At 38.7% G+C, this 26,376-nt stretch overlaps 1 protein-coding gene across 5 annotated transcripts in view; it reads right to left on the bottom strand.

Moving 5' to 3' along the window:
- RAD51B (RAD51 paralog B) overlaps positions 1-24,607 on the bottom strand; it is a 428,423-nt gene extending 403,816 nt beyond the window's left edge. For all 5 annotated transcript variants that reach the window (XR_008823286.1, XR_008823287.1, XM_056347808.1 and 2 more), the window contains exons 1-8: positions 24,526-24,607; positions 24,288-24,334; positions 22,041-22,134; positions 21,128-21,241; positions 17,818-17,934; positions 12,532-12,668; positions 9,074-9,193; positions 7,796-7,979 (exon numbers count right to left, since the gene is read on the bottom strand). Coding sequence is in view for 3 of the 5 variants with exons in the window: in XM_056347808.1 (XP_056203783.1) it covers positions 7,796-7,979; positions 9,074-9,193; positions 12,532-12,668; positions 17,818-17,934; positions 21,128-21,241; positions 22,041-22,124 (756 nt within the window). In the remaining 2 variants the exon portion in view is untranslated. The remainder of the gene's footprint in view (positions 1-7,795; positions 7,980-9,073; positions 9,194-12,531; positions 12,669-17,817; positions 17,935-21,127; positions 21,242-22,040; positions 22,135-24,287; positions 24,335-24,525) is intronic.
- Positions 24,608-26,376: the final 1,769 nt, after the last annotated feature.

Raw genomic sequence — 26,376 nt, 5'->3', positions numbered from 1 at the left:
TTCTACAGAATTTTATATGTGCAATTGTGCAAAATGATAGCTTTTGGCAAAGTCACTCACTGTAAAATGGAAAAAGCAATGTAGGGAATACTTAAAAAGAAAACCGAATTCCAGCATCATATAACTCTAAACTACCTCCTTTTCTATATTTCACCACCACATGAAAACAGGAAACATTGCTCTACTATTTCTCATTCCTTTTCCTCAGCAGTATTAAACATTTTATGAGCATAGACAGTCCAAAAGGAACACTGTGTTGGGCCATAAACTGCAGAAACATATATTCTCCAGATGCGTATAAAAAAAGTACACAGATGGCAGCAGTACTGAAGATAGTTATAATTACATTTTAACCAGTCATTTTAAACTAAACCAAAGTTGTGCCTTCCAAGAGTAATTTAACAGCCACATGAGAAGACAAAACCAACTAACTTTGCCACTGTAATGACACCTAGCAGTTGAATTAACTCCCTATTTTTTGCTTAGTTCTGCAGAGCAAGGGGATAATTGAAACAAACAATCTGCAAACAAAAACTGGGTTTATGGAGTTTTAGCAAAGAAAACTCTGGTCTTTAAGTCCCCTTTAATCATTTTAGTTTCCTAATTGAACAATAACACAAATCAACAACCATTCCGAACCACACTTTAAAAACACCAGTGTTCACATACATGTGAAATTCTGACACTTGTTTTTTAAGCAAGTTTTTGTAAGAAAAGAAAGGGTAACACTAGAATATTTAATTAAAAAACTCCAAAGTTATAAACTCAGTTCTGGGCACTAAAAATACTGCTAAGTATCACATGAGAGGAAATCTTAACATAAAATATTTTGTTTGTTTCACAAACTATTTGTTACATAAAATGATCAAGCACACTGAACAAGGTTAGGTATTCCTCTTCACAACCAAGAGTACGTTTGAAACCAAAGTTTCAATATCGCTAGCACGAACATAATTTTCTAATGCTGCTCAGTTCACCATTTAGTGAGAACATGAACACCAACTTGAATGTTGGCGCAGGGGGAATGAAACAAAAGTTAGCTTTGGAAGTAATTTTCCTGATTTAGGAAACAAATTAACTACTGTTTTCCGCAGCTCAAAATAAAGTTAGGGCTATTCAGTGTTTCTCTAATCCAGACAGAATAATAAAAGTCAGCAAATTCTACAATATCTACACTATTCTAAATATTTATGCTTTTGTGGATAACAGTCACAATATGATTAGTGTTAAGACACTAGTATCTTTTCATCCTATTGAGTTCATAGCAGGACAACTCAGTTTCTTTAAGAAGCTGATGAATGATCTTAATAAAATTCTGCAGGTTCAAAAGCACTATTCTGTGTCTTCTAAGCAAAGTCACAAATTATTTTAACTTTCATGCTGCTCCCTAGAGAAATATACCAACTACATCAAAAAAAAGTACCAAAGCCACTCATCTGGAAGTTAAAAGGGGAGAGGGAGGACAAAACAAGTAGCAGCCCCAGACTGAAAGGAGAATCACATTCTTAGGTAGACCTCAACCTTTTGCAGCAAGCAGATGGCCAGGAGTTCAGTGTGATTATGCAGAAACATAAAGAACCTTCTATTCGCAGTTTGGAAGGGTATTCAAGTTTACATACATACACAAACGCAAAATATGTTTGAAACTTGAGCGACAAGACACTTTACATAAATATCAGCAGCTCAACAGAAAAGGACCCATACTTTTCACTGAATTCTTGCCACTAGAAACGGTTTGAACAACATCTGGCCTAAATCTGGCTAGTAAAATTCTGGTAACTCAGTTCCAAAACGTTTTCTCCTGATAAGGTTAGCTCCTTATTAAAGAAACACATGTTCCGATGTGGCATAACATATATTTCTCTTTTCAGAAAACTTCAAAATGAAACCAGTTCTCTAAGCTTTGGAAGTAGGGAATTTTTCTTATTCTAGGTTTAAACAACTCACAAAGATAATTACATTACCGTTTCTGTAACACTGGTATTAAAAATACTTTTTAATAGCAAAGTATAAAACCAAAATTTGCATCTCAGCAGTTTACAGTCCAGATACAAACTGACCTAGAAGTTTAATGTATCTCCATAGTTTTAGAAAAGTCAGCATGCAGTGTCTTATATACTGTAACAACAAATCAGCTATTCATTTTTTCCAACCTTTCTACATCTTTATTACCAATTCAAAGGAAACTGGCATTTAAATACGTTTTCTTCATAAATCTTCCATTTAGTTTATGGAGAGCTAAGCAAATTCCTATTATTTTCAAGTATCAGAACAGCAACAGCAAAGGGGCTGACAACCAACAGAATAAAACAGAAGGAAGGATGAGGCCAAATGGAAATATTAGCTTATAAAGAAAGACAAAATTAACAGTTTGAATATTCTCTTTGTCAACAGAAGCACTTCAGTCTTGAGACACTTTACTGCACAAAACTGACATGATACAATTAAATACACTTAACCAATGACAACAGAAAAGGCACAGCAGATGTCAATTAATTTGCACATATAAATTAATTTTGAGAAGAAAAAAACAAAGTGATACAACATAAAACCAAATTATATTTAGCTAAACATCTGGCTTTCCAAAGTAAAAGAAAATTTTGGGTATAAAGCCTACAGAGCAGAATGCATAAGTAAGTATAAAGCACTGAAAAAAATGTGAGAACTGATTGCATAAAGAAAATTGACTATGATAGTTTTAATTGCTGTCCTATTATCAGTATTGATAAAGTGAATTTTTAGTTTTTAAACGGAGCATGTAGTATCCAAAGGGGAAAAAATATTACCTGTGGAAATTATGGGCTTTTTGACTAGTGATAACTTATTTAGCATAGCAAACAAAATCACTGCAAAATAATTACAGAGATATGTATTTCATTTGCATTGTAAATCACAAGTGAGAGATGAAAGTCTCTGCTCCTGAGCTATTTCATACTCTCAGAAAGTGCAATTTAAAAAAAAAAAAAAAAAAAAAAAAAGACAGATACTATTATACATTTGCTGGTAGTAATGACAACCAACATGCCAATCATAAACAACCAAGGTTCACTTTACAGATCTAAGAGCACAACCCAGACAAAAGTATAAAGAACAGCCAGTGTTGTAATTTGATTAGCCTTAGGGATTTCCAAAGCAAGTTTCATCTTCAGTTTAACATTTGAAAGAAGGCTTAAAGTGGTTTGGTTTTGCAACTACCACTTTTAAACTGCTTTTCCATAGAGACATTGCACCAGCTTCACACATTTTCTCAAGCACTTACAACTAGAAGACCAGGCTTCTGTAAAAAACAGTTTTTGTAAGCTAAGCAGTTAAATCTCAAGAACAATTCCAGTCATACTGGGTTTTAGTTTTAGCTCTTCACTGAAACGGAGTCATCATTTCCCTCTCAACCAGCAACAACACTAAATTACTTGTACTGAACACTCCTTACTAAAAAGTTTCCTATGAATATGGAAGAAAAGAAGAAAAAATCCAAAGTGTAGTTTCTTTTCTATTTTTTTTAAGAAGACTAAGGAAGTCAGGAAGCTAGACAGGAAACAGAAGACTGATTACTGCTACTCAAATATGTAATCTGGTAGACAGCATCAACACATGTTGTAACAGAAACCATTGAGACACAAATGCTCTCAAATACAACACGCTCTAAACCAAACTTAATCTAAATTTTATGTAAACAGCTTTACATATTCACTGGATTTCAAAAAGAAAGGTTTTTTTGTTTGATTTATAGGCAAACTGTCGTCAGTTTTTAGCAGTCACTTTCGAGCTGACTGGCTAGTTTCATCCAAACCTGGCAGAAAAAAGTAGGTTTTGGTCATAGCTGTGTGCAGGGAAGGAAAAAAAAGGACACAGCTACATAGTGCCCCACGAAGGAAAAAGCTTCAGTGACTATTCAGTCATCAGTATGTCTACCAGGTGACCTGCCAGAAGACCAGAAGTGATCCAAACCTTGTGCCACTCTTGTGTTGGCATCATTTAATGAATCTAGGATGGAACCAGGCTTACTGCTAACTTAGGTGGAAGAAGGGATCAAAAAAGGAAATGAGGCAACATTTTTCACTTTGAGAAACAGCTTATGTTTTACTAACTTCCATACATAAGGGGAAAAAAACCCAACCTTTGTGTCTCTCTATACTTTACAAACAAACAAAATAAATAAATTAAAAAACACCAAGTCAAGCAAAAATTTACAATCACACACTTTCACTTACTTCATTCAGTGGCTAAGATGGTGCCATTCAATGGATAATGTTTAATATTTTTTCTCATCTCAAAAGATGGATTAAGGTTTCATTTACTACACATTATTTAATTTTAACACTGAGGATGGCAAGTGTTACTTTCCAACAAGCAGCTACACATTGTTCAGGGACAGTACAAGTGTTTTTCCAACCATAATGACCCTATCCTCACAGCATTCTCACACTAGCAGCTCTGTTATTCCCATTTTATAAACTGACAATAGAGGTGCCGAGAGGTTACTGAACAATGATCATCAGTTTTGAGGGAGTTAAAGTCAGCTTTTTTCCCCCGAATACTTCATACTATATAAAGCTACTTGCGTTTGAAACAGCTCCCCTTGAGTTTGGTAAAAGCTATGAATGTTAGTTACTTTCATACATCAAACTCAATATCCTGACCCCATGACCATGCAAAAAAACCCTAGAGAGTTTGTAATACCAACATAAAGAACTGTGTTAAACTCATTTGAACTCCAGCATAACATGGTAGCACAGGGTTTCCCCAAATTTAATCCTATTTGAACCCACTTCCTTTTTAGGAAAGGGGGGGGGGGGGGGTGGCGGGGGGGTGGAGCCCATTTAAAAATACTCAGTGACAAGAAGCTATTTATGTTTGGTAATACATTCCAATGATTACTTAGTCCAGTAACAACACACTCCTTACTTGAAGTCTGAACTTGCTTAATTCAGCTTCCAACCACAGAACTGTGATATATCTTTGTCAGCCGACAAGAAGGTTGCTTTTACCAAATACCTCTTCCTCAAGTAGGTACCTTTTGACTAATGAAGAAACTCTTCACACTTCCTTAGCTAAGCTGAACAAAGTAAGCACCTTATATCTTAATTACTAAGACTGCTCTCCCCTTCTACCAGTCACTTCCAAGGTTATTCTCTGGAAGCTAGTTTTTCACCATCCTTCCAGGACTATTAACAACAGAAGTACTGCTCCAGTAACAGTTACTCCTAAATAGGTAACACACAACCTCCTTTTTTCAATTTCTGTTGCTCAACTACTCAAAAGTTTTTCACCAGACATTTTAACTACAGCCAAAAGGATTGACTTCAAGTTCAACTCTTATCAGTCATCAACTCCAAATCTTTTTCAGAGTCTCAGACTGAGTCCCTCTACTTGCTGCCCAATTCAGTATTCAGTTGCACTGATTCTGCCATGAAATGTTACACGTTTTTTCATGTGTCCCATTTATTAATGGTCTAAATCACTTTGCAACCTTACTGATGTTCTTTTAGCCCCAAATTTATATGTATGAATTAGGTTTAGATTGGATATTAGGAAAAATTTCTTCACTGAAATGGTTGTAAAGCATAGGAACAAGGCTGCCCGGGGAAGCCGTTTGAGTCGCCATCCCTGTAGGTATTTAAAAGATGTGTAGATGTCATGCTTTGGGACATGGTTTAGTGCTAGCTTGGCAGTGCTAGCTTAATGGTTGGACTTGATGATCTTAAAGGTCTGTTCCAACTTAAAGGATTATATGATTTTCTAGGTAAGTAAAAACATCTGAGATAATTCCACCACAGTTAGTTACAATGAGAACCTTGGGTGCTCTGTAACCTCCGGTAGCAGAGGTCAATGCAATGCACGCAACAGCAGACTTCATCTCCAGTATGCACCAACACCTGCAGATGCACAACACACTCTGATGTTGTATTTTGCATGTTACTCATACACAGCCTTGCCTAGAGAACCATGTTTGCAAGAACCCAAATCTCTACCCAAGGCCCATCTAGAATTCTTAACTAATAGATATTACTACAGTTTGTTTTGTAATATTTAACATAAAATTTAACAAAACTTTAAAATACTCCAGAACCAACAAAGCAATGTGTGTTAAACAGGATGGTAAATGGAAATAGTTAATTTCCATTGAATAAATTGATAAATCTGAACAATAGATGCTTTACAAATATACAAGCTTTCTATCTGTGTATTTACATGTAATTTCACAGGTCTTTATAGATTCAACATAAAAAGTTAAGGTATCTCATGGACCAATTCAAAAAGACAGAGCTGTGACCAGAGCATAAGTTCCTGCCCAAAATCCCAGAACTCCTTACCAAAGTGTTCACAGTGAGAAACAGGGAAAGACCAGCACACCATATATCGCAAAGGCCTCAAAGCAAACATGTTAGCTTTAGCACAATGGGAACCTTTAAATATTCAGGCTTTATTTTCTCACTACATAAAATGAATTAGGATCAGAATCTTAGGTTACTCCATACTGTCTTAACTCTAAGACTTTTGTGAATATCAATACTGTTGTCCTTATGCTGGGCAGTAGCCCGAACTGCCTAAGGCTCCAATCCAACTCAGCTTCACCATTTTAATTAAGGTGGAGCAGGGAGCCAGGAGTGTCTAAAGAAGAAAATAGAGAGGAATAGTATCTTTCCATAAAACTTCTCCCATTTTTCAAAGGGCTGCATAATATTTTACCAAAATATGTGAATGTACATACTTACACAAATTCTTTCCTGGCTTTTTAAAGCACTGTAAATATTATTGGGTGCACTAACTAGGACGTTATATTTTGTACCTGAACTTTAAAGACACTTACAGAGGGTTTAATCTTCTCCATCACAAGTCTTTAGAAATTACACGTCAGAAGGAAATCCATTCCTCTTAAGTCAGTGAGTTCCCACCTCTGACATGTATATTTCCAGTATGTTGTGATCTCAGGAGCATCTGAGGGAAAATACCTCATGAGTTTTACTCAAGTTCTTGCCAGTTTGTCTCTTACACTGGAGTGATGAGTAGGTTACCCATACTAGGAAATACTTCCTGGAGTTGAGTCTAAATGATATCTTTTGAGTAGATGTGATCCTCCGTGGATTGTATATGAAGGAACACACACACACACCCCCACATGCACGCACACCCACACACACCCACATACCACACACACCCCCTTCTAAAGCACTATTAGTTCCACCCAGTCCCTGCACTAAATGTCCATGTCTTCCTTTATATTTTATGGACAAGTCCACAGACAAGGATTTGCTGAGCTGTTACCTTCCTTTCTGCATTAATTCACCTACATTATAAGTCACAAAAGGAATTTACAGGGTTCCAGAGCATAAGGCCTTTTGAGATTCTATAAACTTAAATAGAAGGGATACAGACAGAAAAAGATCTTCACCTAGTCAGAGTACACACTAGCTAATAGTAAATATTGCATTAGGAGGGAAACATCAGTGTAAGCCTAATGGTAGCAAAATAAAATACAAGATTTCAGAAAAAAAAACAGAAAACAAAGCACTGAAATACAGCTGAAGAACTTTGTAAACCATTATTTTAAGTCCTACCTAAAATTAAGAAACAAACAAACAAACCAATCAACAAAAAGCTAAACAAAACCACAAAAACGCAACACGGAACAGTTACTGTTCCCCCATTCCCCAAAGATTTTCCACCTGGTACCTGCTTGAAGATTCCTGCTAGAAGCCTTTTCCAGTTTTCATCTTCCCATCATTTTCATTCCTCTCAGATTTTATTACTTGATACTGTGAGGCAAAAACTTAAGTAAGGAGGAAGAGCTTACTGGTATTGAGAATTCCTCTGCCAAATACTTCAACACTGATGCTCCTCTAGCCAAAAAGTTACTTCTCTCTGCCAGGTTGCCTTGAAGTCTTGTGTCAAACTCCTTTCTGACAACTGAAGCAACAGAGTCAATTACTATGAGTTTAACTTTCTTTGAAATAATTTCTTCTTCCAAAGACATAATCCTAAAAAAGAAAAAAAGTAAAAAAACACAAAAAAAACCAGTCACTGATAACATTATTTACACAATAGAACCATTTTATAACCCTGAAATTGTTTAAATAAAAGATTTACTTTAATAAGCTGAAAGTCAGCCCCTCTTTTTCCACCTCACATACCACCTACACCAACATCTGCATGTATTGAAGAGATTTTGACAGTAAACTGAGGCTGCAGTGGGCCACACAACCGAAGGCAGGACCTCTCCCAAAGACAGGTTTAGAAGAACCACTAGTTAGCAAAGCTGTGCTGGACAACCCTGAATGGCTGACAGCAAGTTAAGTGGACACTGAAACAGTGCCTTTTTGCTCACAGTAGCAGCATCCTATTGCCAACACCAGAACCTTTGGTGTCTATATATGCAGAACCTCAAATCTATTTCCGTATACCTCCAAAGACAGTACACCAAACCTAATCTGTTGATAACATGTTAGTAGCTGTTCTCTGATAAAGCTGCAGTAGAAGAACAAACTATTCTTAGAATAACTCTCCCACTAACCTAAAATGCACAACATGATGCCAAAATATAACAACTCATTTTCATTGTAAAATGTGTTCACAAATTAACATAAGGTAACAATGTGACAATACAATACTACCAACAACAGCATTCAGGCTGATGAATGTTAAATGATTCCTCCCTTCCACTGCTGGAGGGGTCCCAGTCTTCCTGGAAGTAAACTGTGCTTTGAAGGAGCAAACTCCTATTTCATGGAAAACATAATTCTCATACTAGAGTCTCTCTACAACCCAAGAGAAGACCTATCATCTGAACACTCCCCTTTAAAGGCTTACAGGGATCAGGTCATATAGAAATTGGCTATTCGACATTAGAAAACATCAACTGAATTAGTCACATGCTATGAAAGGAGAAAAGGCATGTCAGTTTTCCTGTAGCGATTTTACTTTGTTGGAGATCATGCTGTTATCAACATGAAAAGCCCTTAAATAAATTGATTACTCTTCATAAATCTTTGATATAAAACAAATATCATTATAGACAATCCACTCAAAACGGTCTTTATGTTTGGGGTTTTTTTTAAACTCTGGAAAAGAATACCTCTTCAGTACACTGCCACAGGTCAGCTCTCGATACAGGTGAATGCTACGTGTCATGCAGAACAGCTTTTCATCTGAGTCAAAGTAAGTAGGGAATCTGTTTCCTGCTATCTCAATCAACCTATCAAAAAAAAAAAACCACACAACAGAAAGCATGACACTGCAAATGGAATAATGTGGGATAATAAGGCCTCAAATATTCACAAACAAAACTCTGAACGATAAGCAGATACCAAGTTATACTGGAAATCTTCTTCAAAGGGTAAACATACTTTAGCAGTTAGACTGAAATACTGGAAAGTCAGAACAGTTACATTCTCTTCCCAGTGATGCTAGAGTCAGCAGTACACTAGGTAAAGACATAATGTGCCTGTACTGTATGCAAAGAAACCACCTATCTCCTGTAGAAAGAAACTGCAAGTTTATAGTTACTCAATGCAAAGTTCTTCAAGTTTTGCACAACAGGTTCCACTGAATGGCCAAACATTCTCCTATTTTAGTTATATCTAAATATAGTTTTCATTAAAACAAATGTACTCTCCAACTCAAACCATCTTTACTTCCGCCTTTATCTTGCAGTGAAATCATAAAGTGGACCTTGTGTCACCACAGAAATTTAACAAGCTGATAAACAGAAGATCCATTACAAGATCCAACCAATGTGGAAGCAGGACTGCAAAGAACAGAGCCTAGTTCAACTGCAAGTACTTACACAAGTACAAGCAGTTCATGCATGGAAAGTATGCCTGCTAAAGTGAAAATCTTTTCACAAATAATTTCTCCTTAAAGCAAGAACAAGGTCATTTGGATGGGAGGCTTTTTCACTGAAACAATTTCCGTTGTGCCAGTTACCTCTTTGTAAAAAGGGTTTATAAAATATTAAGAAAACATCATACTTCCTAGAACACAGAAAAAAAAAAAGAAAAAAGAAAAAACAGCACTGTGTCACAAAATGACTGAGGCTCCAGCTGCCAAGCTGCTACAATTGAACATCCATCCAGTCAGATATCACAGATACAGTTGGCATGACTTAATATAATGAAATGACTAAGCAGTTTAACTGGCTACTTCAGCGATAGAACTGAATGTGGGATTCTATGATTAAATGTTCTCCATTACCTTATTTAGCAAATTCATGACCCTTCAAAACCTCAAATTACAGTTGTTAAGCATACGACTGTTTATTATCAGAATAGACTAAGGAACTATATCAGATAACTGGTGATAACACCAAAAGAAGTCAAAGGAAGTTGGCTATTTATTATTTGTTGTCTAAATACTTTTATATCCAGAAACTACGCTTTGCAAAAAACCTCTCACACAGATGTAAAACTAAACAGTTTACTGATAAGAGGCCACCATTTTCAGTTACACGAGATTTTATACATAAAATCGTTGAGGACACTAAATGGTATAATGGCATAAGTTTTAGAAATGCTGCCTGCCTGCAAACTCTTTGGAAATCAGTGGGAAGAACTTCCATCCCTCTGAATACAAGGCAACTTTATCTAGGTCCTTAAATAGATGACCCAGGAATTTAACTTAGAAACTCACAGTTACAATCTGAACACTTACATTTTTTTCTACAATGAGGATTTTATTTTTTTAAGAACAGAAAATACGTAACTGTTTGTATTATAAGCAGGCCTATCCCACCGTCTACAGCTTGAGAAGAGCGGCATCTAGTGGATGATACCTGTGGGCACAACTTACTGGTTACCTTGATGTTTTTTACTTAGGCCCCTTTCATTAAAACCCAAATTGCACAGAGCGCTATGCAGGTTCAAGCCCTCAGTCTCCCCACAAAGAGCAAGTGCTCCAGCCCCCAGCCATCTTGGCAGTACCCTGCTGAAGCTTCCTGTAGTCTGTCACGTTTGTTGCATACCAACAGCCCAAAACTGGACACAGGATCTAGATGTTGTCTAACATGTTCCAAGTAAAAGGGGAGCAGCACTCCCCTCACTCTGCTTGTGCTGGTCCATAGAGGTTGCAACACAGAAAGCGTAAGATAAAGCTTGTCTCCTGAAATTGTGTTTAGCCATCATTTCCAACTGAGCAATATTAAATATTATTTAATATATAAAGGTTTTCATCCTTAGTAACGATACATATTTTCACCACGTTTCCTTCCTACATCCTACTCTATTTTCAGCAGTTTCATTTGCATGTTCACCTATTTTCCTTTAGCAACTGCTCCTAAGCAACAAGTCTTATTACCCATTAGTAAAACAGGGTAGGGCCTACCGACATTTCAGGGACCTGAAATTAAAATGAAGTATGTGAGAAGGGAACACCATATTTTACAGAGCCGTTGCTTGAAGCTTTTTTCTTTGATGTATTACACTTCCAATTTAAAGTAATTCAAACTTGTGTGAAATTAACTTGACAAAAACAGGGTTAGAACCTCTACCTTCTCATCCATGATAACTTTAAATGATAAAGCAATGCAAATACATTTGCTTTGATACTCCAGATTCAGGCTATGGGTATAACTACTAAGTCATCTGAAATCTATATATTATTTCAATTAAACTCTTTCTGCCCATTTTTCCACACAAGCAAGGATGAGACTACTGTACTACTTGTCCTCCCACAGACCCTTAATAACTTTTGAACTCAATAATTAAAAAAAAAAACACCAGTGATAAAGGAATAGACACCTCAAAAACATCAAATGCTCAAGGTTTAGAAAAGTTTGTAGCTAAAGTAACGTAAATCAGAGCTACATTTAATGAAATACTGCAGAATTATTTCAACAGTTTATCAGGCAGTTAACATGGGAAGAGTGGTAACCAACAGCACACAACAGTAACTCTCAAGCCAATACAGCATATAGCATCTCCTCTCCATTCAGCAGTTAGAAGATACCGTAAGTGCACAGCTGGGCAGTTTTGGTCACATGGGCAAAGCAGGAGATACTAGAAGAACCAGAGATGTTACAGAGGCAAGGGAATATAGTACTGCATACATAGGAGAGATGTGAAGTTACTGCAGAAGGAAATCAGAACCGCAGGGGGCCCCACTCGGCAGAAACAGGATAGAAATCTAAAGGCAAACTGGCCATGTCAGTCCTACTGTTCACAGGAGAACCACCATTTCTTTTGCACTTAATATGCCAAGCCTTTGCATCCTCAAAACCCTCTTGCTAGCTCCACAAACTAAACTGCAAAGAAAGATTTTAGGTACAGGAGTGTTAAGATCATTTACAAATTACAGAGCACACCACCCACCTCGTCATACCACAACTGAAATCTGCAACATCATACAAATTAGGAAGGTGAGCAAGCCGTTCATGAAATTAATCATCTTTGGAATAACTGCACGTATTAGATGAATGTTTGCTAACAATAGGTATTTACTTCATAAGTACTTAATTATTGCTCAGAAAATAAGTGAAAGCTCCAAGATAAAAGGTGCTAAAGAAGTTGCAAATGTGTATTTTAGAAATTTGCATTTTACCTTTCAGCACTGAATGCAGACTCTGTATCAATGTAAATAACAGCCCCGTCTAGTCCTCCCATGCTTACAGGCAGTGTAGCCAGAACACTCACCATAATGCAAAATTGAGTTTTGCCACAACCTGGTGGGCTAGTTATCTGGAAGAAAAAAGGATTAATAACATAAACAACAGATGTCACATTCATTTCACCCTAATTCTACCTTTAACTAAGACCTACCAGCCAGAACTCCTCAAATTCTGCTCTTCCAGCTACCAACAGAGAAGACAGCCCACAAAGAGCAACTTGGGAGTTGCTCTTGGATCTGCGCCTTGTAAACTCATCCGCTGAAGAATAAACATTTGTTTTTCAGCCACAGCATTATGGTCATACTTTATTTCTTTGACATCCTTTATTACCTCTCGTACTTGAGGTCCCCTACTCTCCCCCTCCTCTTACAAGATCTTCCCTAGAGACACAACTAGCTCTCTTCCATCTTTTCCTCTGTGCTACCTTCTAGAACAGAGCAGAATTCTAAGATTCAGAGTTGACATTCAGATGACATCAATGGCCTTTAGAGCTGAAAACAAAGTCCAAAGCTAATGAGCTCACAGATGTAAATGACTGCTTAGGAATCCTCATTACCTTGGTTACAACCTGGTCTCCCCAGGAAATCACAAGGATAATCACTTGCATCCTATAAGGACTGAATGTTCAATATGAACCACATATATATATATATATAAAAGACAGATTTTATCTGCCCCAGAGACCACACTCTGCTATGCAGCATGTGTTCTGTCATTGGTGTTAACTCCCTATTACCATATTTCAACATGAACACCATTTAGTGATCCAGACCAGCTCAGCAATTTTATGCTTTCACTTGCACTTACTGAAAGCCTACTGCAGTTGAGCAATATTCAAAGAACACACTCAACTTGTGTGAAATTGTTCCAGTATGATTTTGATCCAAGAGAAAAACCGCAAAGATCAAAATAATATATCACCTGATGAGATCCCCAGTTTCCGAGAATAAGATTTTTCCACTAGAGATGCTAGTATGCTGTTCTTTATCCACTGCAAATCTTGCATAGATTCTAAACGGATGTTGGGCTCTGTGTTCAGATACATTCACGACCACTACAGCGGGTCTTTAAATACAGTATCACATTGTCACTGCTTCTGGGAAGGGATATGATGACATTTTAATACTAAGAAAAACAGCAAATACAAAGTTGAAGTGACTTGAGGCACTAAAAACAGAATGATGGGTTAATTCTGATGCTAGTAGGAACTAAATAATAATGCAAGATAAAAGTAAGCCTCTCCATGGAAGTTAAACTGCAAAATGAAGCACACCTCCACAAAACACCTAGTACTGCCAAAACAAAGGCTTAAATTCAGAACTGTTGTTTTAAATTAAAAAAGAAACCTTACAACAGACAGACACTCAAAATCAAACTGATTTTTGAGCCGAAATGCACGATAGCTTAAGTGCAAACACTCTTTTCACCACAGGATACTACAGTATTTTAATGGTTTTGTTTTAAGAAGCAGCAGCATGACTTGAAGCACAGAAAATTTACCGGGAAACTCGGAGGGACTGCATAAACTAGTTACACATTAGCTACTGTTGACAGTCGGTTAAAATCCCTTTAATCACTTTTGTCTTTAAACGAGGCCTGAAACTCAAGCCGTATTAGTCAATCTGCTTGAAGATTTACTGCAAGAGAAGCAGTAGATGATTTTTGTTTAAAAGCACACACTGCATTTAGTGAATTACAGATCAGGAATCAATCATTATTTATGCAGTTATCTGTCCTCCATTCAGTGTACTTAAATTACAAAATATAGTATCAACAATAGCTGCCAGATTTTAATATGAACCCAAAACACGTATAAAAATTGCACAGGCAATACACGTTCCTTAGACTCTGACAGCCAAGGAATCTCACCAGCTGTTTCTAGTTAAAAGGAAGACTTGAATTGAATGAGGTAAGGGCATCAATCCAGTTAAATTAAAATGTTTGGACAACTGTGAGGAGACCTCATAAAAACATTTGTAGTTTCAGCCTTGCCTTGGAGATGCACTTGAATCGAGATTTACTTCAGTGGCTGACGCAGGAGCTAATTCAGCAGAGATGTTGTAAAAATGTCTGAGCTTATGAGCATCACATCAGAGAAAGACAGAGAATTCTGCAGTACAAGCTGGTACAAGGAAGCAATACAATGGAGTATTTCTATTCTCAAAGATAACAATACTTCATCTTTTATCAGCATTCCTTTAAAGGGCATTAAAATGGGATTTTAAATAACCCACAGTGAAGAATTCTGAAGAGCTACTGCATTTTATTGTAGTTACCACTGGTTCAGCAAGTGTTTTGACCAATACAATCTCAGCTAAAAAAAACACTAAAAATTCCTATAATTTAAATAGAATGCCTACAAAAAGTTTGCTTAGTTTGTTTTACTCTAAATTTACTCTGGAAAAATAAAGAAAAAAATCAATTCCATCCAGATAGAAATGTGAAGATTAAAACAAGTTTTCAGTTATCTCTGCCTAATAAAATATACTTTTATTTTTCAGTAAGCTATATATTATTTTCTCTGGCACATCTGTAGGGTCTGGATGAAGTCACAAGGAGCTAATTCTCCTTCAGCTACCAGGGGATTAAACTCTTCAACATTCACAAAGTCATTACTTTAATTTTTCCTCAGAGAAGTTGGCCAAAAGCTCTAACATCTGACCACAAAATTTCAGCTATGATTTAATTTCCAACTTAAAACCTAAATAGTGGTTTGGGAAAAAAATGTCCGAGACAGTGTAACACAAATCAAATCCCTCTGGCACTCAAAAAGCAAGCAGCTTTGGCTGTAGAAGATACCACCACAAGTCTTAACTCTGTGGCTCATGTACTCAAATTCCAGGTTTTGAACCAACCTTACTGCTGGGTAAAGTAACAAGATGATGATTTAGCCACATCAGTCAGGCGCACACAACATACTTCTGAAGAGAACTTCTTCCAGACTTAGAATATTTGCCTAATAACAAAATTACCGAAGGGCAGTCTGCTGGTCAGCTATGCTTCAGTAAGTTGCAAATAAGCAAATTAAAATCATTAAGCTCCAAAATCAACTAAATCCAAAAAGAACATGACCTGAAAGTGTTTGCAAGCTGCAGTACAGCATCAAAGCAGCAGCAGCAGACACTTGATAGTGCTTTCTACTAAAATTTCATCTAGTAATCATGCTAAAGAATACTTGCAGTGCTGGCAACTTTTGAAACTACTTTAGACTTCATGACTCTTGCAAGAATGCTTTTTAAAATCCCCAGAACCAGGCTTTAAATGAGAAACTGTTTCTGCATAGTTAATTGTTCTCTGTCTTTACATTTGCTGAGAAACCCTTAATACATGCCCTAATAGTTTTCCACATTTAGTACCTAAAAGGCAAATAAAAAGCAATACACTTTTTTTCAAAACACCCCTAACCTCTTGTTCTGGAATCTACCTAGTTCTCTCTATAATATTTCTGATTAAATAGTTATTACGCATCAGTATTGTCAATCTGGCATGAGGGTGCCACCAAGACCAAGCTACTAGTGGAAGTCCTACTTGCACTTCTTGTCTTACCCACAAGATGCCTTGTACAGATGTTAACATCTCAGTCACGTGGTGAGATCGTCTATCGAAGATAACTGCATTAGGCAGGTCTCTATTTTTAACCAAAATATGTTAGAACACAAAAAAACTAACATTCAAAAATTTTTTGCAGAAGAAAACTTGAAGTGCAACACCTTTCTTAGCACAGTGCTTTTCATTTACAATCAGATAAAAGTTAAGCGTGTCTTTGTAAATAGTCATTTCCCTCAACTATCTAAAGGTAATTGATACATACATAGTATGACCATTCTTAAAACAGAGTTTAGCAACAGCTAAATTTTCTCATTTCTAAAGAGATAAATGTTCTAAGGAAGCACTGGGGGAAAAAAATAAAATTTAGATTTGTGATAATCAACCAAGCTGAGAAGTATTACAAAATACACAGTTCTGGAAAATCACACATTTGTATTTACAATTTGAAGAACATTATTTTACACTATCTCAAGAAAACGATATTTGACATCCATGTTTTGAGATGAACTGCTTGCAGAACTCACTTTCAAATAATAATAATAAAAAAAATTAAAACAAAAAGCCCAAAACTTAGAACTCAAAGGTTAGCTTAACTCCAGTAAAAGTCCCAGCACATCAGCTACTGCTTTCCCCAGATCTCCCTCTGGAGCAACACCAAGAACATGACAATCGGCAAGGATCAAGTTTGTCAGTGCTCCACAGCCTTTCTGCCTGATGTTCAGGCAAGAACATAGACTGCACTGATAGCCGAATGATGATAGCTACACTTAGGATTAAGAAAAAAGACAAATATTCACAACAAAACTGCATGGCTCGTGTAACCCAAAAGGATCACATCCACTTATTTTTTAATTAGGAAAAAAATTGCAGGATCCTTTAATGCAAACTTTTACACTTTGGCCATCTTTCACTCAAAATTGCCAAGCCACAGAAAGGAGGGCAAAACAAACTGGGTTATCTCGGTTGACCTATAGAGGGGTGACATCCATGTCTTGGGCACCACCCATGAGCCAGTGTAGTAAGACTGCATGGCAAAGTTTTGGTAGTCAGGGGCACTACAGGGGTGACTTCTGTGAGAAGTTGCTAGAAGCTTCCCCAATGTCTGACAGAGCCAATGCCAGCCGGCTCCAAGACAGTCCCACTGCTGGCCAAGGCCAAGCCCAACAGCAACAAGTGGTAGCAGCTCTGTGGTAACACATTTAAGAAGGAAGAAAAAACTCTGCACAACAATTGCTGCAGAAGAGAGAAGTGAGAAAGAAGAGAAACAACTCTGACAGCACCAAGGTCAGTGAAGTAGGAGGGGAGAAGATTCTCCAGACACCAAAGCAGAGATTCCCCTGCAGCCCATTGTGAAGACCATGGTGAGGCAGGCTGCACCTCTCAGCCCATGGAGGACACCACGCTAGAGCAGGTTTGCTGGCAGGACCTCTGGACCCATGGAGTGAGGAGACCACACTGAAACAGGTTTGCTAGCAGAACTTGTGACCCCACAGAGGACCCATGCTGGAGCAGTCAGTTCCTGAAGGACTGCACCCCACGGAAGGGACCCACGCTGGAGCAGTTCGTGAAGAACTGACACAAGACAGTCCAATCTATCTGTGACTTTTGACTAGTGTGTTGCACATCTAGGTGTGATATGCAACTGCAGTAAAATATATTAAACAAGTTACCTCTGTGAGGGATCCACAGGGTACTCCACCATGCAAGACTTTATCCAAACTATGCAGTGTGGTGGATAAAAAGGCTGAAGAGGGATTGACAGACTTCCTTAGTCTCATTTCATAAGCCTACAAAAGGAGGGAAAAAAGCATAAAAAACCAAGCACATGAATCAGAAAATGCCCTTTTTTTATTTAATGGAAATAGCAAACTTCTTGCATTTACTTTCATCAACCTGGAATAACAACACTGGCAATAAGCAAACTATTCTTATCTTCAGCTATAGTCCTCTCTTACGTCATCACCCTTCCTCACAATTATAGCTCACAGAGGAAATGTCAGTTTGTTGTATCTCCCTCACCACAATATTAAGTAATAAGCCTTTAATAACGATGTGTCAAAGACTTTCTCTACTCCTATTCAACAAGGCTTTTTTCCATCCAGTAAAACTCCAAATTTTAAATAAGTAAATACTATATGTATGGTTAGTGACCAAAGCAGAACAGTCACATGAAACCTAAAACCAAGAACTCCCTGGCCAATGTTTGTTACCGATTTGAAACTACCTGGGTCAAAGGAAAGGTAGATGAAGATTCCCAAGTCTTTGAACAAGCCTGAACTGATCCTGTAGCCATTCATAATTTTTCACTTTTACGAGGAAGACTAGTCAAGACAGGACAGGTACAGAACTGAAAACAGTTGCAGTTCCTAGTTCCTCCACTGACCAGAGGAACTGGCCCAAGATCAGAATTCTAGTCCATAGGAATTATTTTCATTTGGGGAATCAATTTAAAGCAGACAAAGAAGAAATAACAACATGGAAATGCTGATTTGGAAACAGCAAAACATGATGTTTCTAAAATAAACAGGTCTTGCTCATACCTTGTAGACATCTGCTAAAGCTGACACATTCCTCAACCTCTAAACATCTTGAACATCAGAAGTCTGATTTTTAAAAGGAACAGTCTAAGATCTAAAGGTTCTTGCTCTAGTATAGTTGAGTTCCCAGAGGTTTCAGACTCCTGGCCCAAAAACAGAGATTCTCAAAGCCCTGTCACAGCATACCACTCTAACCTGCCATGATTGACCACTCCAGAAAAACTTGATTTCTCTATGCCCAAGAGAAATGCAGGCAACAGATTTATCCCAGTCTTAAAATAGTCTGCTGGGAATATGGTGTACTACGGAAGCACCACCATATGAATCACCAATAACTAAGTAAATAATCACACCATTGAATCCTAGATGGTTTAGTCTGTCCTTTTTGGGCCAACAAGTGAGCGCTATTTGCTGATGTTGATCATAAAAATTCCTAGCTAGTTCTACCAGCAGGCTAACATAAGATAGCATGTACTTTCCTTTATTTATGCTACCGTTATTCCTTAGATTATGACAAGTAGCACATTAGAATAATACTTGAAATTCAGACTTCTGTTCTTCAGTTCTATTGAGGAGAAATACACAAAAAAAATAGCTTTCAAGACACAAAACAGGCCAATGCAAAAACCAATTAATTTTACCTCACACAAATGGAACCAGATTTATGCTCAGATTCACTTTACAAGTGAATACATGTACTGATGAAGAAGGATTTACAACATATTTTAATTTAATCATTTTTTGTTTAACCCCTGACAGGACTTAAACCCTGCAGACTGGAAACAAACCCTGTAGATCATGGAAACAGTATCCTAATCTAGCTTTCCTGCCTAACACAGACTCTAGAATTTTACCCAGTGATTTCTGCATTTAACCCACAAAATCAGGGTTGAACCAGACTGTCTTCCAGTAATAAAAAAAAAAAAAAAAAAAAAAAAAATCAATTGTTTAGTCAGGAGTCCAAGTGAATGAAAACATTACCAAACGCATAGACAACCTCTTCCAATGATAACTTATGTTAGTTTCTAAAGATTGTTTTATTACTTCCTATTTCAGGGATTTATTTTTTAATTTATCTTCCAGCCACTTGTTCAGCTAGACGCTAGAGACCTTTTAATATAATTACCCTTTTCTACTTGTGATCAAGTCACCCCTTACCTAACTTCCTCTCTGATGAGCTCAGTAGGCTTTGCTCTGTACTTCATACTGTGAGGCAAATTTTTCAGAAATTTACTGTATAACTTGACATACTCTCAAGTTTTCTTGCTAGTGCTTCCAATCTTATATCCAGACAGTATTTTCCCCTTACTTATAACTCCTATTTTCTAAATTATTTATGTATTTTACCCAAAAATATTGTCAAGCCTTCTTGCTACATCAGTCATTATGTTACATCAGTCACTCTCACCTGAAGTTTACTTGAAATCCTGTGTTTGCAGAGATTCAATCCACATCCCTTAAAATAGCTAACAGCCTCTGTTTCTGGAAGTACAGCTCTGTATTGTATGCACATACACAGCTGGTCATCTATCAGCTGGGCTCTGTATTAACAGTCCTTGACAACTGTTTTCTGACAAACTTCAGGATGTGTCAAGCTTCTCAGCAAAGAAATTTGATTGATAGTGATGTGTGGATGGCAAGAAAAAGCAAATGCTGGAACTTACTTAAAACTTCCATCTGTCTTCAATTTATTATCAACAGTTACTGATGGAAAATAGTAGTTAGCTAGTTATTAGCTAGCTTTTAATCCATTCAGTATAAGTCATATTAAATTTGCATATCACTAACTTTAATGCAGTATGGGAATTTGAAGTTGCACAGAGTTACTGCTACAACTACTATGCCAATTACACATAATAAACTTTGATGTGGCTTATTTTTTTCAGGAAAAAAAAAAGTAGGCTGCATTGATACAGGTCAGAACTGTCCATGTCCTCTCTGCCCTAAAAAGACATCATTTTTTGACATCTTTTCACCTGAATTCAAAAAAGAAAACAAAATCCAGCCACTGCATTGCAGCTAACATTTGTTTCGTTCTCACACTCTCCCTAGTTAGGCTACCTGTAGCCTGAACCACACTATAGGTCACTTACATGAATGGAAAAAGTCCTGAAGAAGTTATTTTCAGGATCACTTAACTTCTTGGCACCAATTTTATGTCTGAAAGCAATTTTTATATACTGGATTGCAAAAGCGAATGCCCTATTTCCCTATTGCACTCAGAACCAATTCTGCAAGCCCCAACAATCTCTTGAGGCTATAATGCGTAATAAAAGTCACTGCAGCAAACTAAAGTGACTCAAAGACCTAAATTAAAAATAAAAATACTACTTCATTGTGCAATTTGAGACATCAAAAACCTCCCAAGTAAAAAGATGAGTAACACTATTTAGCTTTTTCCCAGATACTGCATTAAAACCAGAATCAACACAAGCATACTTACTGTCTGCATTTTGGGAGCACAAGCTTGGCTGACTTTACGAAGAAGCTTCTGCACGTCATAGTAGCTCTGTCCTGTCACTTTCATTAGCTCCAAGAGGGAAAGACATAAAAAGTCCTGAAAGATGATAGAACAGTTCAGAGAGCTCACCCTAGGAATCAAGACTGAGGACTAAACGGATGTAGTTTATACACAACTAGTATACATTCCACAAGTTTACCAACTGTGCCATGTCACACACTATTATGCTATCTCTCTTTTATGTTTCCCTGATACCAGTCTATTAAAAGAAATGTTGTTCATATTTTAAAGGACATGGAGTCAAAGGACCAAACATTCAAGAACTGTGTGATGGAATTCTAACAACATTTTTTTGCCCACAAGACTATCTACCCGAAAAATATTCAGAATACATCGTGTATGCTAGATTGCAGTCCTAGATCCTGCATTTATGATGCATACTACTGAAATACATAGGGCCTCTTCGCTCTCTTTAGGCAAGCATTCATAAGAACAACTTCAGAATGTACTGCTGAATCCACTAATAACTGAGTATAACATCACAGCACAGTCACACACTAGATTATGCAGTATACAGGTGTTTTGTGAAGTGTTCAAATGGATGTCTTACTCCATACAATTAGTAGCTGCACACCCCTGCTAAGACAAAGCATCTTCAGGTTCTTTATAAATGAAGGTAGTTTAAATGTTTTAGTCAGGCATCTATCATTTTAAGGCTGTATTTTTACAAGGCAGCAGGCCCAACAGACTTTGAAATGCCCCCTACTTTTTAGAAAGTAAAGCTCCCTGTAAATTAAACTACAAAAAAGTAAACAGTCTATGCATTAAAACACAAACAAAACAAAAAAACTCCAAACCCAAAAAACAACTCCTAAACATAAAATAACCCTTTCACCTGACAGGTAGTGATCTGATGGCGACTCAGCCTTTCACACAGCTCCTGAGACAACCTTGCTCTTCTTAGTTTCTTAGCAGCCATGCTCCCCAATCTACAGGGCAAACAAAAAAACTTTTTTGAAAGATGCTTGAAACACAACGATGCATACAATTACACTCACTCCTTGCTAAAGAACAGGAAAGTGTGCATACGCACGTGTGTACATGGATACATAACATTTAATGTGACATACATATGTATGTATATAAAATTTAATGTCATACAGACTTCCCATATAAGTCTATGTCACATATACCACTCTGAAAGCAGTTATGTTAAATTATAACTCTTCATATTTGGCCATGTATGAGATCATGCCAGTGAGAACAGAAGAGTCAGCAATGTTTATAGGACAGACGTTTCTGGGACATAAGAAAACTGGAAATTAATCAATGGTGAACTGAACAAGAACTCCTCATGCTGTACTGCACTGGAAAGAAATAAGGTTATCTTTGGATGCCTGAACACAGGTAGTAGAGTAATCATAGTAAGTATTTAGCCCTAGAATGCAACACTTCGCTATGGTGACCCAGGATTCATGACAGATGCCGAAAGAACAGGAAGGACCCAGGAAGGAAACACCAGAAAGACTGAAGGGCTGTAAACATATTTCAGGATGCAAGACTCAAGATGGTCAAACCAGTCAAATCCATCTCATAATGTTCTGTGTAACAACTTATGAAACACAGTTAATAAAGAGTTCTTTAATGTAGCCAACAGTGTCAAAGAAAAGAGGCCAAAGCAAAGCACATGAAGGTGAGAATTAGAACATAAATACTATCTTATTCTAAGTGAACAAAAATACCACTGAACCAGGCAGGAACAATTGTGGCATATTCGGTCACTTAAGCAAGTTGCGCATATTGAGATTTCTCTCTAAAGAGTACCTGATTATTTCAGATAAGCCTTAAGACTATTTTACATAGCAGATAAGATTACACTGCCACAACAAATCCTTGCCTTAGTCCTCCAGCTATCTGCATTACTCCCTTTTTTTGTTGTTGTTATTCTGTCCTACTGAACTAAAATCCACAGGATGGCATTCAGCTCAGTAAAACATAAAGTATTTTCCTAAGCTATAGGTATGTTTGAGCACATGGCTGTTTCACACATATTATTTAGGCAATATTCCTAGTATTTACTTAGCCAGAAGCGTAGGCAAGATAAAAAGGCTTTTAAATAAAGTGAAATTGCTACAACTTTTGCAGATGCACAAGCCTCCACATCTTCACAAGATGGAAACTTTATTGTCGCGATTTAAAGAACGAAGTCAGAATTTCTTAGTGACTAAGTATCCTTTATTGGCAGTGCTGGATGCACGGGGGATCCTTCCACCAAACGCTCATGTTTAAGGTTGCTAATCATTCCATATTTATACAATGAAATAATGATTATTCAACTAATATCTATACATATTCATTATCTAATCCCACGTACCCTCACTTCGTATGTTAATTAGCTTATCAGTCCTTCGCACGTGCGCAAATTCTTCCAAGAATTGTGGGCAGGGGTCTCCCAGATGTAGGCAGTGGTCTCTAGGAGGAAGGCCGTAGGTCTTCCTCATGGTGTACTTTTCACCTCTTGCTCATTATGTGATGGTTTTACACATCTGCAGTGTTCTTATCAGTCTGAGGTAATTTATGCCCTTGCTGGTCATCTGCTTTTTTGCTTAATTGTTTCTTTTACCCTTATCTGTCCTCTCCTGCCGGAGTGTTCTGCTAAGGTTTTAACATAGAAGGTCAGCAGATAGGCGGATGTCCAACAAAGGATAACAGAACAGACACCGAAGGTAGATGAGTAACATATGGCGGTACATATCTACAATTATTACAGTGGTTAACAAACATTATAATGGTTATGCTTTAGTTCTATTCTAAAGTTAGTTCACACTACATCAGTCGCCTCTACAAAATCCTCATTAGACAGGAGGAAAATCAAAGATTTTAAGAGTTCGGTATCCTTCAAGTTCCCAGCTGTATTAATAACCACTTATCATACAGACTGCACATTCAGTCTCCAGTGTTACGGTGGTTTCTGGTTTTGCACGTAGGCCAAGCAGCGCCGCCGCTGACCAAGGGCCCCGGGCGGCCGGGGAGCGATGCTGTGCCTGCGGCGGCCGCCCGCGCCACCTCTGCTCCCGGGGCGGGCACCTAGGCGAGCACACCCGTAAGGGGGAAAAACAAAAACACATCGGCGCGGACTTACACTAGGTGACACGGATGCTGCAGGAGAGCCCGGCATTATCACCTCATCTGGAATGAGAAAACGAACTTAGGTCCCCACCACCTGAAGGGAGGCGGCGCCTGCGCTGCGGCGGCACAGGGCTCCCTTCCCGCCGCCCAGCTGAGGTAATTCAGGCGCGCGCCCGCCCGCCTCATCGGTCCGGGACGCGGGGCTACACCCGCAGCCAGAACCGGGCCCTGGCCCGGCACAGCCTCCTCACCCCCGGCAGGACCGCAGGCACCCGAAACTTCGCTCCCGCCGTAAACCAGCCTCACCCCGGCGGCTCCGGTGCCTCCCGTCAGGCTGGGCCAGACCCGCCCGCCCGGGGAGCAGAGAACGCCCGCGCACCTGAGAACTTTTTTAAAGGCTGCCCGCGGCAGGCGCGAGGAGGCGCGGGCGCCGGGCAAGGCCTGCACTCGCGATTGGCTCCGCTCCCACCAATCCCCTCGCACCCGCGAGAGCCGGCGGCGCGCAGGGCATGCCGGGAGCGGTGGTTCCCGGGGGAGGGCGGGAAGGAGTGGGGGCGCGTGCCGCCCTACGGCCGGTGATGGCGGCGCCGGCGGTCGTAGGCTAATGCGAGCGCTGCGGGGCTGCCTCTGCCGCGGGTGTGCCGCCCGGGGTAGCGCCCCTCCTGCACCCGCTCCATCGGAAGAGTAGCCGCTCTGGGGGGAAGGAGGGGCTGAGGGCGTGCTCAGTGTTTATCCCGACTCGTTAACGTGGGGGCCTCCAGGCCAGGCTACTGAGGCGGTGTAAATAAGTATGCTCCAGGCCTGGAAACCTCTATGCGGGCCTTGCCTTTCACAGCGCATCCGTGCTTTGACCTAGAAGTTCCTACCACCCTCTGCACATCAAGCACCTACAGAACTTGAAAGTCTTCAGCATGAAGAGTGCTATGCATACATTCGTTAGTAAAGAATATTGGAAGGCTGATTCTTCTCTTCGAACTAAGGGTTTACAAATACCCAGCCTGCTGCCAGCTATGGGAGAAATGCCTTCTGACTGAAGAAGCTTTTACCCTGTGATGTGAATGTAACAGGCAGGAGAACCAGTCATCAAACATGACGTGACTTTACAAACATCTGTAGGGTCAGTTTTCCCACTCTATAATAGAAGTACTGATGTTAGTATTATATGTATATTGTCTGCATAGTCTACAGTTCTAGAAATCAACCTAACTGAATTTTGAAAATGGACCGGTATTACCTGGGATGTTTACTGAAGGCCTATGCATTGGGAACTGCATGGCTAGGGTTTTGTCTGTACTGAAAAGAAATGCTCCAGTGAAGCTGTGAAATACAGAACACTTAAGCCACTTTTCCAAACTAGCAAACAGGAGAAACATAGTAAGAAGCAGACTATCATGAAATGCCCAACAACTGTAGTATCGGAAAGGGTCCATGAAATTAGTGTTTCATTCATACCCTGAAGGGATTTTACATGCCCAAAGAAGTCCAGAGTATTTAAGAAGCTGGACAGGGAGTAAGCAGCCCATACAGAAGCTTTAGTGAATAGCTAGCTGAGCAGGGAGAGAAGAGATGAAGTGGAGGAAAGGCCCCCCCTACTGTAGTTGGCCTTTAAAAGTTGACTTGAAAAATGTTAAGTCACAATTGAGAAAAACTAAGGGATGGGAAAGGACGCCTGTTGCTATGGTTTAGTTTCAGTGGAAACAGGAGGGCATGACCATAGTATAACTGTCATGCACTGCTATTTCCTCCTTGGTACAGGGGTAGCAGGAGTCCTGCCATCCCACCAGAGGTGCAGGAAAAAGTAACATTGCCTTGATGACTTCCTTCCCTCCCACAAATGCAACAGGGCTTCCTCTTCACCTCCTGGCTAATAGGCTTCCTTCCCATCTTCTACAAAAACAGAATACCTGTATAATAAGGATAATCAGAGAAGTGTTCACATACGCCTCGTCACCAACAACATTCTCAAGCAGCAACAGGGCAGGCAGCTCCACAGCTTCCATATGTTTGACTTAGGACACTAGTCACTAGGGAAATCAGGACACTCTGCAAACAGCTCTGCTCTGTGACCTCAGTCAAGCCCCTTAATCATAGGGTATTTTTCC

Source organism: Falco biarmicus, chromosome 7 (assembly GCF_023638135.1).
Source record: "Falco biarmicus isolate bFalBia1 chromosome 7, bFalBia1.pri, whole genome shotgun sequence".
In the NCBI taxonomy this organism is placed as follows: Eukaryota; Metazoa; Chordata; class Aves; order Falconiformes; family Falconidae; genus Falco; species Falco biarmicus.
The sequence above is the reverse complement of the archived record's forward strand: the minus strand, read 5'-3'. Positions and strand labels throughout refer to the sequence as shown.